Source organism: Maniola hyperantus, chromosome 17 (assembly GCF_902806685.2).
Source record: "Maniola hyperantus chromosome 17, iAphHyp1.2, whole genome shotgun sequence".
Classification (NCBI taxonomy): Eukaryota; Metazoa; Arthropoda; class Insecta; order Lepidoptera; family Nymphalidae; genus Maniola; species Maniola hyperantus.
Window position 1 is genome coordinate 1,501,928 of NC_048552.1, and position 16,016 is coordinate 1,517,943.

Genomic DNA, 16,016 nt, shown 5'->3' on the forward strand with positions numbered 1-16,016 from the left:
TTCTTTGGCAACTAGCGTGGCCCCCTCAGTCCCTCTCGCTCAAGCAGATTTTCTTACTTGTGAAATGTCATTCACACACACGTCTACACTTCACGTTGTTTGCCAAATACCACGAATCTATACTAACTTTTAACAATGGTATCGAGTCTATTTTTCTTTCGGTGATATCCTTAAGTAGGTACTAAATCTGGTTTTAGTATAGATTCGTGGTGTCACAATAGGGCTACTTCGTGGGCTACTTCTAACAGTCCTTATTCTGAGCCTATAACAGAGGCTCGACCACCGACGAAGCCGTCTAGACAGAGCAATCATGCCGTAACTGGGTAACTGCTGTGGTAACTGCACGGTAACTGGTACCTAGCGAGCGACCGGATCTCCATAGTCCATAGTAGGTACACGTAGTAGTACTTCCAAATTCTTTGCTTAGAATATTCAAGGAATATACGTAGTACCTAGTCACGGTAGTAGTACTTCCAAATTCTTTGGAATATTCAAACATGAACAAACGGGTCACTTGACAGCAACATTAGTTCCGAACTCTGTGGTTCCGAATTTCGCCACGCGCCAAGATAGCCTTGTCGCTTGCTTGTCGCACTGTAAACATGATGTTTAAATATTTTATCATAGAGTAAATGAGCCACAACAAGCAGACAGCCTCGGAATACATACCTACAAACTGTGCAGGCTTCTGTGGCAGACATTACACTGTTGACAGTTCTAGAACCCAGAGCCGTAAAACCAGTTTTAAAAAAAGCGTTGACAGTTGATACTTGATTGACAGTTAACATGTTTTATAGGGTTCCGTACCCGAAGGTGCCAATGGGACCCTATTACTTCCCCTCCACCACAGTCCGTCCATCTGTCTCATGCAAAGAAGTTGAAAGTACTAGGTACATGTCTGAGAGAGAGAGTTAAAGTTAGAGAGTTAAAATTTTCACAGAATATTTTCATTTCAATTGCCGCTAGAACTACAATATGGGTACCTATATGGAAAATAAAAATTTCAAAATGGCCACTATATGGAAATGTGTTATCACCGACCAGAAATAAAATGTGTTATTTCTTGTACGATATTACGGAACCCTTCGTGTGCCAGCTCGACTAGCACTAACCGGTTTTTTTTCTTTGTAATTTTTTGGGCACTCACACTGCAAGCACCTACAAGGAAGTAGGAACATAATTTACTCTTCAATTTTCATGGCTTGAGAGTTGAGACTTCTTTTTCGGTCCGTGTTTTTGGGTGGGGTTCACCGTTCTAGTTTCCTACAATTTGTGCTAATCTTAAGAAATTACAGTTAAAAAAAAGGTAGGTAATTAAAATGGGATTCGATGAAGGTCGAATGGTTCTGGATAGTCCAAATGGAACTTATTATTCAGGTCAGACGGTTCAAGGGAGACTGATATTTCAACAAGACAAAGTTAAAAGTTTTCGTGGTGAGTAACTTTTACTTGCAAAACTATTTAATTATATCAAAATTAATGGTTTTGAGTTCGATCGCACATCTTTCATTCGATTGAGTTGAAACTTTGTAGGTACAGTGTTGTTGTTGGCCCTTGCGTGAAGATTTCTGACAGTAACATAGGCGGCGCATGAGTAGTAATTTGAAAGGCATTGTGCATGCCAGGCATTAGTATAATTAGCACTAGTCAAGAATATTTTTATCAATAATTTCTGTGTCGCCCACATAGGTCGCCCATCTAACTGTAACATATTTGAACATGAAAGTGGCTCTTATTAATAAGTCTGTAACGATTAAATTACCTTGCAAAAAAAGATTAATTAACACACAGAGTTTTACAAACCATTGTATGTTTTGTTTGTATGATATTGGAAGAAGTATTTTTGCATGAATGGGTCCAAATTGATAGTGTAATAAAACTGGAAACTCACTAATTACCATTTTATGATGCTTCATGTCTGTTCTCAAATGGCACACCTATTATGTTTTGATTAATTAACTAGCTTCTGCTGGCGACTTTGTCCGCATGGACTTCACAGATTTCAACCCCCTGTTTTTGTTTACTCAACCACTTCACAAAATCACTTAAACTTAGTTCATAGTTGTACTATCAAAGCTGTTAAGCAACTCATTGCCAAGCTTTTTTGTCATTTAAATAATCTGCTACACCATAGTAGGATTTACCAATAAGTTTAAGTTAAAACTAGTGCTTTTTCAGGTATATTTGTAAAATTCAAAGGATTCTGCCACGTGCACTGGACGACTACGCGCACTCGAACTGTGAATGGCAAATCACAATCTTATACAGTGCATCATAATGCACACGAGGAATATTGCAGAGCCAAAGTGTATCTGGTTGGTAGTGAATCAGGTATGTATTATTATTATTATGATATACTATTTACTCTCACGCCTGTGTACAAAATAGATACATATAAAAGCCAAAAGAAATATAATTATTATTATTATCCGGATATATCTACTCTCACGCTCGTGTACAAGATAAATATATATAAAAGCCAAAAAGAAATATATTACACTTACTTACTAAAAATAGATAAACTTACATACACTTTATATAAATACATATTTGTACCGGGTGAAGGATTACACCACAGGAGGGGAGACCAAACGGCCGGGGGTCTGGGCGACAGGTTGAAAAACCGGCGGACTATCCTAGTCGAGTCCAGTTATTATTATTTTAATAGACTAAGCAGCTTTCGCTGATGCCTCTATATCAGAAGTGCTTCGAGTTTTCCAAATGTTTGTCTAATCTATTCTTGCACTGTGGCCCTACCGCGGTTGTTTGACAGCTACAATGTCACGATCGCAATCATCTCTGATTGGTTAATGCTCGCTCACTATTGGCCACAATGCATTGTTGCAACAAGAATCGCACAAATTCAGCCAATAAGAACAATTGAGATTGTAATAATGATTGATGCAGGTTTTAGACAATCACCCTACTGGTTAACAGAACTTGACATAACCACATCCTTAGGCAATTTATTCCATATGTGAACAACTCTGTTGGTCAGAAAGTGTATAAATGAAGTTATAATATTGTTGAAAACAATAGCAATCTACAACTCCACGAGCCAAGAAGGCAAGCCTATATTTCCTCCTTATCACGCTCGCGGAGACATGTGAGTGCCATCTCATATCTGTCTGTCCTGTCTGTCAAGAAAACCTATAGGAGTACTTCCCGTTGACCTAGAATCATGAAATTTGGCAGGTAAATAGGTCTTATAGCACAAGTAAAGGAAACAATCCGAAAACTGAATTTGTGGTTAATTTTTTTATTTATTTATTGAACAGTTTCGCTAGCGATTTTTACAAAAATGATCTTAAATTACATAAAGTTAAATTACATGACGTTGTATGTAAAATCATTTGAAAGCAAACACTACATGCACATTCACACAATTTACATGGAACAAATACCTAATTCGTATTTTCAATTTTCAAAGTAAGATAACTATGCCAAGTGGGGTATCATATGAAAGGGCTTTATCTGTACATTCTAAAACAGATTTTTATTTATTTTTATGCATAATAGTTTTTGATGTATCTTGCAAAATGTCGAAAATATATAAGTCTAGTACGGAACCCTCGGTGCACGAGTGACTCGCACTTGGCCAGTTTTTTCCCTTAGAAATTGAATTTTCTAAAATCCTTTCTTAGCGGATACCTACGTCATAATAGCTATCTTCATGCCAAATTTCAGCCCGATCGGTCCAGTTGTTTGAGCTGTGCCTGGATAGATCAGTCAGTCATTCCTTTTATATATTTAGATTAACTAGAAGGTATATTTCAGGGGAGCACACGATCGGGCCAGGCAAACATGAGTATTCGTTCCAATTCCATCTGCCAAACGACTGTCCGCCGTCATTTGAAGGAGCCTACGGGCACATCCGATATGAGATCAAGGCAGTGGTGGACCGAGCCTTCAAGTTTGACCAGGAGAAGAAGATCGCCGTTAGAGTCATGCGTCCTTTAGATCTCAATTTGGACCCTTATTGTAGAGTGAGTATAAGCTTTACTTCCCGAGTCCCGACTATGGCAACACCAATCACTTCATTTATTCCGAAAAGAAGCGATAATGTGTTTTCATCACTACCCACAAAATATTTGAAGGCATTTCACAACCAGGAGGATGTGATTATGATTGATATTGAGGACTAAACCACTTGAGGACAAACCTTGGGTAATAGTTAACTGGATACGTCAGGATTACAACCTTTAAATTAACCGAGCCTTCGTGGGCGCACTAACAATATTCTTGCACTACGAGAGACAACACAAACTACCCTCAACGATAACTATAGCAACCCTCATTAATTAAGAGTCATGACACCAACGTCTAATATGACTAGACAACCCTAGGTAACACTACCTAGGTCCCTACCTACACCGGCTCCTCTATCCCCATACCGGACATATTTTGGACAATAACAGGAACATGTAAGTATATTAATTAATAATATTAACTATGTGGTTGATGTAGTGGGTAGCACATATAATATTACTATGTTATATTATTTTTCTTTTTATATTAGTTTTCTTTACATATTATTTATATATATGTATATATTATATTATATGTACCTATTAGAGTGTATGTTTATGTATGCCTATATATCTATTTATATATATATATATATTTATAACTACATTGCGACTCCCCGTCTTACAGTTCTATAAGTTCTTAAGTATGGGTTGCCTGGAAGAGATCACTTTAGTGATAAGGTCGCCCTTTGTTTTTTAAGTGTGTCCTGTATTCTTTTTCTGTAATTTTAGTAACAATAAAGTTGTTTTAAATTAAATTCAATTCAATTATTATTACTGTTTTTTATCCAAGCACTACGTGCTACCGTTTGTTGACCCGAATAAATAAAAATAAAAATCCAAATAAATAAAAATAAAAAGTAAAAATAAAAAGTCTGGAACAGAGTCTTGGAAACATGCATAGTTATAATGACATTATTTGTAGGAGCCCATAGAGTTGCAGTTCGAGGAGACCTACTGCTGCTGCTGCTCGACCTCTGGCGTGTGTGACGTGTCAGTGAAACTGCCTGTGGCCGGCTACTGTCCCGGACAGGTCATCCCCGTCGAGGTGGTCTGCAGCAACAAGGGCACTGTGCAGATCGACGACATCAAGCTCTACATCACTAAGGTTTCATCATCATGATCAACCCATCGCCGGCTCACTACAGAGCACGGGTCTCCTGTCACAGTGAGAAGGGTTTTGGCCATAGTCTACCATGCTGGCCATGTGCGGATTGGTAGACTTCACACACCTTTGAGAACATTATAGAGAACTCTCAGGCATGCAGGTTTCCTCACGATGTTTTCCTTCGCCGTTAAAGCAAGTGACATTTAATTACTTAAAACGGATATAACTCCGAAAAGTCCCTCGACCTACCATTAGAAGGCGGAAGTCCTAACCACTAGGCTATCACAGCTTTTTTCACTAAGGTTTGATACTCTATAATTGGTCTTTCGTACCGAAGAAGTTCGGCAGAAGTTATTGTAGATCGACCTTTAGAAAGACCTTTAGTAGAGCGTTGTCTCTGTCGTTGAGACCGACAAAACATCACATAGGTATGAGTGACAGAGATAACGCTCGCTACAAAGCCGAAATCTCATTCTAAAGGTTGATATGCAATATTTATTGCCACTTCAGCTCTGTAACCCATTGAGCTATATCGGTTACTCTGGTTCTCCTGCGGATCTCCTCATTTCTGATTTGATCACCTAGAGTAACTCCAAGCATAGCTCTCTCCATCGCCCGCTGAGTGAGACTGAGCTTTCTTATGCTGAGCTAGACTTCCGGTACTTGGCCGGTTTTTAATGATCCCGTTGATCATTAAAAACCGGCCAAGTACGAGTCAGGCTCTAGCAACGAGGGTTCCGTACTGCAGTCGTATTTTTCGACATTTTGCACGATAATTCAAAAACTATGATGCACAAAAATAAATAAAAATCTGTTTTAGAATGCACAGATGAAGACCTTTTATATGATACCCCACTTGATATAGTTATCTTACTTCGAAAATTGGAAATACTAATTATTAGTTCATGACCACAATTTAATTTTTTTTGTGTGATGTAACCACAAATATGCGGTTTTCAGATTTTTCCCCGAATGTCTGCTATAAGACCTACCTACCTGCCAAATTTCATGACTCTAGGTCAACGGGAAGTACCCTATAGGTTTCTTGACAGACAGACAGACAACAAATCGATCCTATAAGGGTTCCGTTTTTCCTTTTGAGGTACGAAACCCTAAAAACTTATATCCATGCAATTGAATTATGGAGTTGCATGAAAACGCTGGCTATTAATATATTTCTATTCCCAGAAAGTACTATTCATAGCGACAAGCGAGCCCGGTCGAAAGAAATGCAAGGACACTGTGGTGGAGATCAAGAAGGGGCCCATACCCGGCAACACCAACCGCAACTGGACCGTAGAGATGGAGGTGCCTGCCTTGGACGTGTACAACTTGACCTCATGCCAGTATATCAAACTGGAGTACGCATTCAAAGTATGTATATGTATGTTAAGTATGTGTATGTATGTGTCATTTTTTTTAAACTATCGTCTTCGTCCGCGTGGATTTAGATTTTTGAAAATCCCGTGAGTACTCTTTAATTTTCCGGGGATAAAAAGTAGCCTATGTCACTTTCCTGGTCTTTGACTATACCCAAGCAAAAGTCACGTCGATCTATTGCTCCGTTTTGCGACGTGATTGTACGACAAACCAACAAACAAACACGCTTTCGCATTTATGATAGGGGTAGTGATGAAATGAAAATTTATTTATAACTACTATGTCGGTTTACAATTTTTTTAATTGTACACACTTTGCTCATCAATCGATTACATCCTCTTTATGAAGGCAGTCTTCTGCCTTCATATACAATCCAACATCATGATCAAACGATAGACGTCCACTGCTGGACATATCACTCTTGTAGGGACTTCCACATGCCACGGTCTTCCGCCGCCGGAATATGGCATTTGACTATAGTAAAAATAAAATAAAATAAAAAATAAAGTAATATTAATGAGAATATTAACACTATATTATTATTTGTTTCAGGTTGTTGTTAGCCCTGAAGGGTGTCACTCCGACTCGAAAGAGACCCGCAGGCTCGTCATAGGGACTGTCCCACTTGTGGGATTCCAGGACAATGTACAGAACCCACTGCATGACCAAATGCCACAACCGATCCCTCAACACATGTCTTCCTACCCACCAATTATTAACGCTTACCCTGAGGGTAACCCACAACCGTATCCCGGAAATTCGCCGTACCCCCCCGCTAATCCTTACCCAAGTGGTGATCAACCAAATCCACCATATCCTCAATCAAATTCGCCATATCCTCCTAACAGCTCACCATATCCTCCTAACAGCTCCCCATATCCTCCTGAAAACTCATCTTACCCGTCTGCAAATCCACCGTACCCTAACGTAACTCCTTACCGGGATAACCCTCCGCCTTACCCTGGTAATTTAACTGGTCCTGGATCTAACCCGCCCTACCCCGCTGAAAATCCGCCATACCCTAATGAAAAATCACCTTTCCTTGATGCAAATTCGGCTAACCCCGGTGCAAATCCACCTTATCCCGGTGCAAATCCGCCTTACCCGGCCTCAAATTCGCCATACCCACCACAAAATATGCCATACGAAACAAAGTCAAACCCAAGTCCTGGAAATGTAGGGGGATTAAAAACTGGCAATCTTGGATTTACGATGCCAAGTGGCGGATCTGGATTGAATTTACCGCCTTTGCCTTCTAATAATTCTGGTTCGGTAAGTAAATATTATTACAGTACGCGTCCGAAAGTAATGTACATCGGCCTTTAGAACGACATTTCGGCTTTGTAGAAGTGTTCAATGGTATTTTGTAGAGAAAACGTAATTTGCAGCCTCGTCCCGCGAGCCCGTACGTGGCGGCGAGCGCGCCCGCACCCGACTCGCCCGACAGCGCTCTTCCTGAAAGTGAGTTATTTTTCATTTGACAATCGCTGCTGCGCATGAAAAGTCTGTTATGTGGAAAATGTCAAGTTTTTAGGAGACTATTAAAGCTTATATTTTTCGAAAAATTTGCCTTACTTTTGCTCAGCTTATGCCCACGACTTCAATTTCTATTTTATTTTACCACGTTAGGGGTTGCATTTTCAAAAATCCTTTCTTAGCAGAAGCCTGCGTCATAATTATGCGCTATCTGCATGCCAAATTTCAGCCCGATCCGTCCAGTGTTTTGAGCTGTGTGTTGATAGGTCAGTCAGTCAACTTTTTCTTATATATATATGACAGTTATACCCATGTGACTAGTCAAAGTCCGATTAGGGGCCTCACAAGCCAAGCCAAGGTCACCAGCCCCCTGAGATCTGTTTTTGTGCACTGCAATCAAACACCTCGTGTTGAACCAGATTGTACTGCTTTTCTGCGATCACTATAACAAACGCTGACTGACATACTTATCGGCAGATTACAGATGGATAGATAGCTTATTAATTTCAGCTATAAAAGAGTGTTGTTTGTTTCAGAAAAAGATTAAACATCGAGTAGTCCCAATCGCCTCAGAAGTCTATGAATCTCAAACATCATCCGTGCAAGTTTGTTAGAAAATAACACGGCTTAGACAAACTGAACGCCAAGGAAATTCTATTAGAGTTCTGTTTTTTACGCCACGATTACACCTGTAAGTTTTACTTCACGTAAGTAGCTTACGTTATTAATTGACAACTATTGACAGCTCCCAACAAACCTGTAAAAGTAGTCCTATTGTGACTTTTACTGTTAGACATTTAAGCTCTTATCAGAACGTGACGAATTAATAATTTTTTCGGTATAGGCCGCGTACTGTACATCGACCTTTAGAAACAGATAGCGGTTTCGTAGAGCGTTGTCTCTGTCGTTGAGACCGACAAAACGTCATATAGGTATGAGCGACAGAGACAACGCTCTACAAAGCCGAAATGTCATTCTAAAGGCCGATGTACATTATTTTCTGCCGCGTAGGTACTGTAAGTTGTAACGCACAATATGCGCAAGCCTTTCTATCTATGACGTCGAAAGTCTGTCTGTTGGTAATTGGGATGGTGCCTATGTCAAAATAAATTTATTTATTATTTATTAAGTAGAGGGTGTTCCAAAATTCGTAAAATACAAGCACACTTTTTTTTAACCATTTTAAATTATCGATTAAACTAAACAAGTACCTACGTCATAATGAAGTGACATCACATCACAGTATTTCATAGAATCTTGCATACCAACTATGCGCGCGTTTTGACGTTTGATAAAAAGTAGCTGATTTTAAGAGTAGGCACCATCTCTATTAATTTACCGCTAGTTATACTTGTTTCTTATACTATTCCTAATTTACTGTTAATCAAGTTAAGTATTGTTGAAGTAAAGCTTCTTAACGGATGTTTGGAATGAAAGGCCTAACTCGCAAAAAACTAACGAACGTGGCGATTAGGCACACCTCATTGGCTGGGAAGAGCTTATTGTTGCCCATATGAGCGAGCAAGACAGTAAGATTTTATTTTCAATGCATAAGGAGTTTCGCTTCTGTCGGATGTCTGACGACACCTCACGTTTACGATACCTTTTTACTTTTTCTAATTTTATTGTTTTATTATTGCCCATGTGAGCGAGCAAGGCAGAGTATAGAGTTTATGTACTTACAATAAAAAGTTTCGCTTCTGTTTGATGTCCGACGATACCTCACGTTTACGATACGTTTTTTTTTAATAATTTTATCGTGAGTGCCTCACGTGTGCCTTAAATGACATTTTTATGAAGTTGTTAAATATTAATCCGTCAGCTATACTGTATACAGGATGTTGAAATTTTGTACTCGTGTTATCTAAAGTTGGTCTCAAGTATGATTTATAAAAATTAAACAGATATTTTGAGCTAATATAGCTGTCCAACATGTTTAGGTAGAATAATATACTTTTTTAGAATAAGATTTTATAATTATTATCTTAAGAACTAAACGTAAATATTATACTTACGCTTTGATACACATTTATTACGACATAATATAATTATACCTATTACGATAATAATCTTTATTCAAATAATATATTTTATCAATCTATTTTGACAGGGCTATTAAATTTTTCTACCTCATGCAATGTTATGGTACATTATTCCTATTATTAGATATAACGGAATACTACTATAAGAGCCCCTTCACACTAGTATAGGCGTTCGTTGAACGTATGGCGCCGTGACTAAAGCCATAGATAATATATATAGACCGTATATATATGTATAGACTAACAAAACTAAAACTGCTCAAACGCTGATCACTAAGTTAGCGTCACTCAGACTTCGCGTGATCACGTTATCGTTTTGGTATTGTCATTTGCCATTAACTAAGTGGGTTTCGACAAGGAAACTATTGTTGGTTTTAATAATAACAATATTCTTTATTAAAACGTATAAACCCAATACAACCTAATACAATGCAAAATAAAAATTAGATACCTGCTTTGCAGTTAGAAAATATTAGAATCGAAAGAATAAAAAAAATTAAAGACCTATATTTTATGGATAATGTACAATATTAGGCTTTAGCATTATTACGACGCTATCACACCGTTCAAATGTTAGCACGGTGAGTACGTTGCGCTTTCGCGACGTCTGCAGTCTGCACTGCGCGCGCATACGTTCGACGAATGCCGATGCTGGCCAAAGGCTAGTGTGAAGTGGCTTTAATGGTTCTTGACAATACCAACTAATTGTGGACTACCAAATCTTTTTTACTGGGCATTTATATAAGCATTTATGATAACTTATAACCGTATAAGTAATATTGAGTAAATAATACAATGATACTCAATTAATATGTTAAACATAATTATTGTGTCTGACTTCGACCATAAGGTAATTTTTTATTGTTTTCTTAATTATATAACTTTTTTATTTTGTTTCATATATTTATAACTGTGAATCAGTTCTAAACAATCACCTTTATTCTTTTTATAATGTTAATATGTTTTCACATTGATAAATATTTTAAAATTTTAATTATAAAATTATTATTTTATTGTAATTCGTACAAGTGTAGAAAAAATATATATAAGGCATGTTTCTACTTATTACTATGTTATGCTATAATAATTATGATAGATTTATAGAGATAAGATTATTTTCACAATATAATATTATGTAAGAGAAAAGTGTAGCTAAACTTAAAGCACATACTTTTATACAAAGCTTGAATTTAGTTTAGATTCCTTTGTTATATGCTTGAATTTAGTGTTATAGTCGATATTTGAACGGTATTTTCTAAATTATGATGGAAATTATTGATATCTGGCAGGTACTTTTTATTAATTTTCATTTTGACTATTTTTCATATGGCTATACTTTTTCCTTAGTTTTCTTAAAAGGTAAATGAGCAGCTTCTGAAATGCGTAAGAAGCGCACTATAAGAGCTTCCGACACGGTCAAGCGACTTAACGTCAAGCACGTAGATTTTTGCTTGAGTCAAGCATTTTGACCGTTTCAATGTCTGCTTGATGCTTATGTCAAGCTTTACATGGTTGATGCGATTTTATATTTATTTTTTGACGTGATGTTCGCGTCGACTTGATCAAGCATAGCTTATTCGCACGTTAACTGTCAAACATGGCGGACGACGACGCTTTGTTATGTGACAACAGCGAAAATTAAAGTGGGAGCGAACAATGCAGCCGAATAGGGTTTTTATTATTACTCATTTCACTATACCGAGACGCCCCAGAACTCTGGAAAATAAAATCGCTATTGTATTTTGATAAAAATCACTTTGACCACCTCTGGACCTAAAAGTACGACGATCATGTACGAAATAAGAAAAGTGCCTCTTACTTGCTGCTTGACGGGCGCATCAAGCAGCTTGATCAAGCAAAATAAATCTACGTGCTTGACGTCAAGCTGCTTGACAGTGTCGGACGGTGTGTGGTAGAGATCTCTCATAGAGATAAGTGCTTCCCTGTCCACTTCTCTCTTTTCTCTTTATTGTAAATGGTTTTGGTACAAATAAATAATAATAAAGCTCTATACGCGGCCCAAAATGACCTTGTTACCGCGAAAGGACAATGAAGTGAAATTTAAATTATACGTATAGCGCCGGGTAAATTGCGTCGCTTGCGCGTTTCTCCGAGAAGGTTTCTGCGATTTGTTTATTTTTAAGCAAACTAGCTAAGGAAAATTGAACTATATACATAATAATATGATTGTCAACAAAAAAATGGTGCTGATAAAAAATATATTAAGTAAATAAGTTTACCTGCTTAATTAAATTATAAATTGTAAGAGACTTAATAAGTTTATTTTTGGCATAAAAATAGAACACCTGTGTCTTGAATTTAAAATAAACCTACCTTATATGGGCCACTTCATTTACTTATATAAAATTATTCTATTGATTTTTTGATCGCTTTTTAAATGTTAATGTTTACAAATAATACTTATACTATAAAGATAAATAAAAAATAAATAGTTTTATTATATACACATATTATTTTGTTTCATTTGCATTCCTTGCATTATTCCTGATGTCAGTATTTCCACATATTTTCTTCTTTTCTTAGTATATGGCTTTTCTCAGTGCCATATCAGCACAATGCACTTTGCCAGTCTCAAGTAGTTTGATGGAGAGAAAAATCACTAATATACTTATTAACTAATGCAGACATCCAGTGAGCTTTGAGAGCGCTGTCCTGTCTGTCTGCTATCACCTTCAGGATAATGTTGGGACTTCTCTCCAACCTACTTTTGATTGAGGCGATCCTTTTCCGTATGATTGCAAAGAAGCCTATGTCCTTCCCCGGGATGCAATATATCTGTACCAAATTTCGTCAAAATCGGTTGAACGGTTGAGCCGTGAAAAGCTAGCAGACAGACAGACACACTTTCGCATTTATAATATTAGTGTGGATAATATAACTAGGTAGGTATTCAGTTTTTTTACAAAAGTTAAAGGAAAAACCATTTTATATCAATGTAACCAGTGTGTCTACTCTAGTGAAATACTCCCCTATGGTCAGTTACTCACTTCAAAACGTACAAGATTACCTGAGTGCAACAAGCTAAGGCTCTTCTTCTTTACATAGTATAAAATAAAGTCACTTCCCGCGTCTGTATGTATGTATGTATGAACGCGTAGATCTTTTAATCTACGAAACGGATTTTAATGCGGTTTTCACCAACAAATAGAGTGATTCAAGAGGAAGGTTTATAGCTATAGTTTAATTCTCAAAAAATTAGAGATCTCTAGAGAAATTGAAATAATGTGAATTAGATCAGAACAAAATCCTCTCATTTGAGTTTCTGAGGCAACGACACCACATTAGTATCAACATTGCACCCATGCGAAGCCGGGGCGGGTCAATAGTTTAATTATATGCTCTTCTTTGATTCTATTCTATGCTCGTTGTTTAAGCTCAAAAGAGTTAAAACGTAGTGATTATATACTCTTTGTTAGAACCCAGAGCCGTTAAACCAGTTAAAAAAATTGTTTCAATTAGTGTTGCCCAACTATCGATAGTTTCGCTATAGATAGATGACCTTGAGAACTAGTAACAATATCGATAGTGCTATCGATATTATCGATACTCTCAATATCACAAATTAACTAATACTTTTGATAAGAAGCAATAGTATCGATAAGATAGATAATATGACAATAATACTATCGATATTATCGATAGAATCGTTGTGTTAAAGCAAAAATAGTATCAATACTATCGATAGTATATAAAACTATCGATAGTATTACATTATCGATAGTTTAATAACTGCTGATAGTATTGTTCCCCAATTATAACATAAGTATCAAGTACAAGTAGTGCTAAATCATTCTTACTCACTGTACCTGTGTTTGTAACCTTTATGATTAATACGTTTACTATACTAATATTTTTATGAGATATTTCCTAGCTATATAATTGATTATTGGAAGACAATACTATCGCAGTTCATTAAACTATCGATAGTGTGAGTAATCGATAATATCAATACTAATAATACTATCGAAAGTATTACTTCTTAACGTATATCGGTCTTGGATAGTATCTATGCTATCGATAGTATTGATACTATTGAAGCTAATAGGTACTTTCGATACTACCGATACAATTTTTTTACCAATACTATTGGCTTATACTATCGATAGGATATCGATACTATTTATATGACGTCAACTATCGATAATTTAGCGATAGTCGACTACTTAGTAGTAATAGGCAACAGTCAACTCTAGTTTCAATCAGTCTATATTACTCTACTCTATGGTTTCAATCTAAAAAACGTAGCTTTTATATATAATGTACTCTGTGGCTTTTATTTCTGGTCGGTGAAACGTAGTGATTATACCTATACTCTTTGATCTAAAGTTGAAAATAAATAAAGTCATATTTTTATTTGATTTTTAGTTTTTTACAACTTAATTCATAATGGGGCTCGATGATGGCCAACTCGAATTGAACAGTCCAAACGGGACATATTATCCAGGCCAGACAGTTCAAGGAAAGCTGATAATTCAACAAGACAAAGTTAAAATTTTTCGCGGTCAGTGTGCCCTAGCCACGACTAAAAATATTTTTTATCAAGTGCTTCGCCCAACTAACCGCTATTAACTATATTGAAAGTGGATCTTATTCTTGTGTTGGTAAAGACTAAATTATCTTGTATTATCAATAGTTTTTTATCGTATTTTTTACCATCGTTTGTAATACCTACTATGTAACAAGTCTATGTCCTATATGTTTTGTTTCTATAATTTAATGAAGAACCTTGAAGAACTATTAACTCGCAGGAATGGATCCAAAACAAAATGTCCATAATCCATTTACCTAGGTACTTATTAAAATTGAAAACTTACTAAGTACCTACCTAAATATTGTTTGAAATGTCTGGCCTTAAAATGGCATACCTATAGTCTGCGATAGGTTGAGATGGCAATCGGGGTATGAGGCGGGGGGACGCCCCGCACAACCGCACTGGGTTAGTGCGGGGCATTCCATACCTGATTGCCATTTCAACCTGTCGCATACTATACCTATTGGGTTTTTTTTCATTAACTCTAGTAGAGTCACTGTCTTCCGAAGCTCTTTTTACTTGAGCTTGACTCCACTGTATAAACTTTTATTTTGAAACACCATGTAGTTAACACCAACCAACAACATAGGCTTTGTGTGCTTCGTAAATTTATTTCAAAATACTAACCTACTTATACTTGTATAACTATTTTGTTAAAGAATGTCCAAGGTTGCATTGCTTTGCTTGTACTTAACAGGTTGACCTCTTTAAGGAACAGAACCTTAAAAAGAGTTAACAGCTCAACATAAAAGTTTTAATATTTGTATATCTGTTACATTAGAATAATCAGTTGAAAATGTTATTTTAGGCATATATGTGAAATTAAAAGGCTTCTGCTATGTACATTGGACAACAAGACGCTCGAAAACTGTGAACGGCAAAAAAGAATATAGAACTATAAACCACAGTGCACACGAGGAATATATCAATTACAAAGTCTATTTGGTTGGTGGTGAATCAGGTAATTGTCCAATCCTATTTTTTTTCAATGCTGGTAAATGCGTTTACGCATCCCCCCTCCTATAAGCCAGTCAACCAATGGAAGGGAAGAAAGGAGGAATACTCCTGGAAGGAGGGAAGGTATGTGGGACTCGCCGGCCGAGAAGCGACGGGAATACCCACTAAAACTCAGTGGCGCTTTTGCACGTCGCCTGGCGACTGGGTCACGGGAACACCGAAGCAATCAACCGCGACCCAGCCAGCGACATCCGCCGAGGCAGACCCTCCACAGAGGGCCCACTCACGAGGTTCCCTCCGGAGGTCTGAGGCGCACCGACGAAGTGCGTGCGTCTCCCGACCCGGGCACCCAATGGGCGACAACTGCAGACCCCGCGCATGTCGCCCGCATCCCATCCTCCTCTTCGTCCGATGTGCCTTCTGCTAGTCAAAGGAACACGCGGAGAAAACTCATTAGCCATAGCCAACAATAT

General features: G+C 37.3%; 2 protein-coding genes across 3 annotated transcripts in view; both read left to right on the forward strand.

Annotated features, from left to right (window-relative positions):
- Positions 1-16,016, forward strand: part of LOC117990200 (arrestin domain-containing protein 17-like) — a 436,990-nt gene that overhangs the window by 413,301 nt on the left and 7,673 nt on the right. Inside the window, exons 2-3 of one of the 2 annotated variants that reach the window (XM_069504341.1) lie at positions 14,437-14,556; positions 15,395-15,547. In XM_069504341.1, coding sequence (XP_069360442.1) covers positions 14,442-14,556; positions 15,395-15,547 — 268 coding nt within the window. In that variant the 5' untranslated portion in view covers positions 14,437-14,441. Of the gene's footprint in view, positions 1-14,362; positions 14,557-15,394; positions 15,548-16,016 lie in introns of those variants that run through there. The other variant, XM_034977664.2, reaches the window with a different exon arrangement.
- On the forward strand, positions 746-12,505 carry LOC117990324 (arrestin domain-containing protein 2-like). The gene is made up of 8 exons (XM_034977788.2): positions 746-1,434; positions 2,179-2,331; positions 3,778-3,986; positions 4,954-5,136; positions 6,325-6,510; positions 7,069-7,788; positions 7,905-7,977; positions 8,529-12,505. The coding sequence occupies exons 1-8, from the start codon at positions 1,320-1,322 to the stop codon at positions 8,537-8,539; spliced, it is 1,650 nt and encodes a 549-aa protein (XP_034833679.1). The 5' UTR covers positions 746-1,319; the 3' UTR covers positions 8,540-12,505.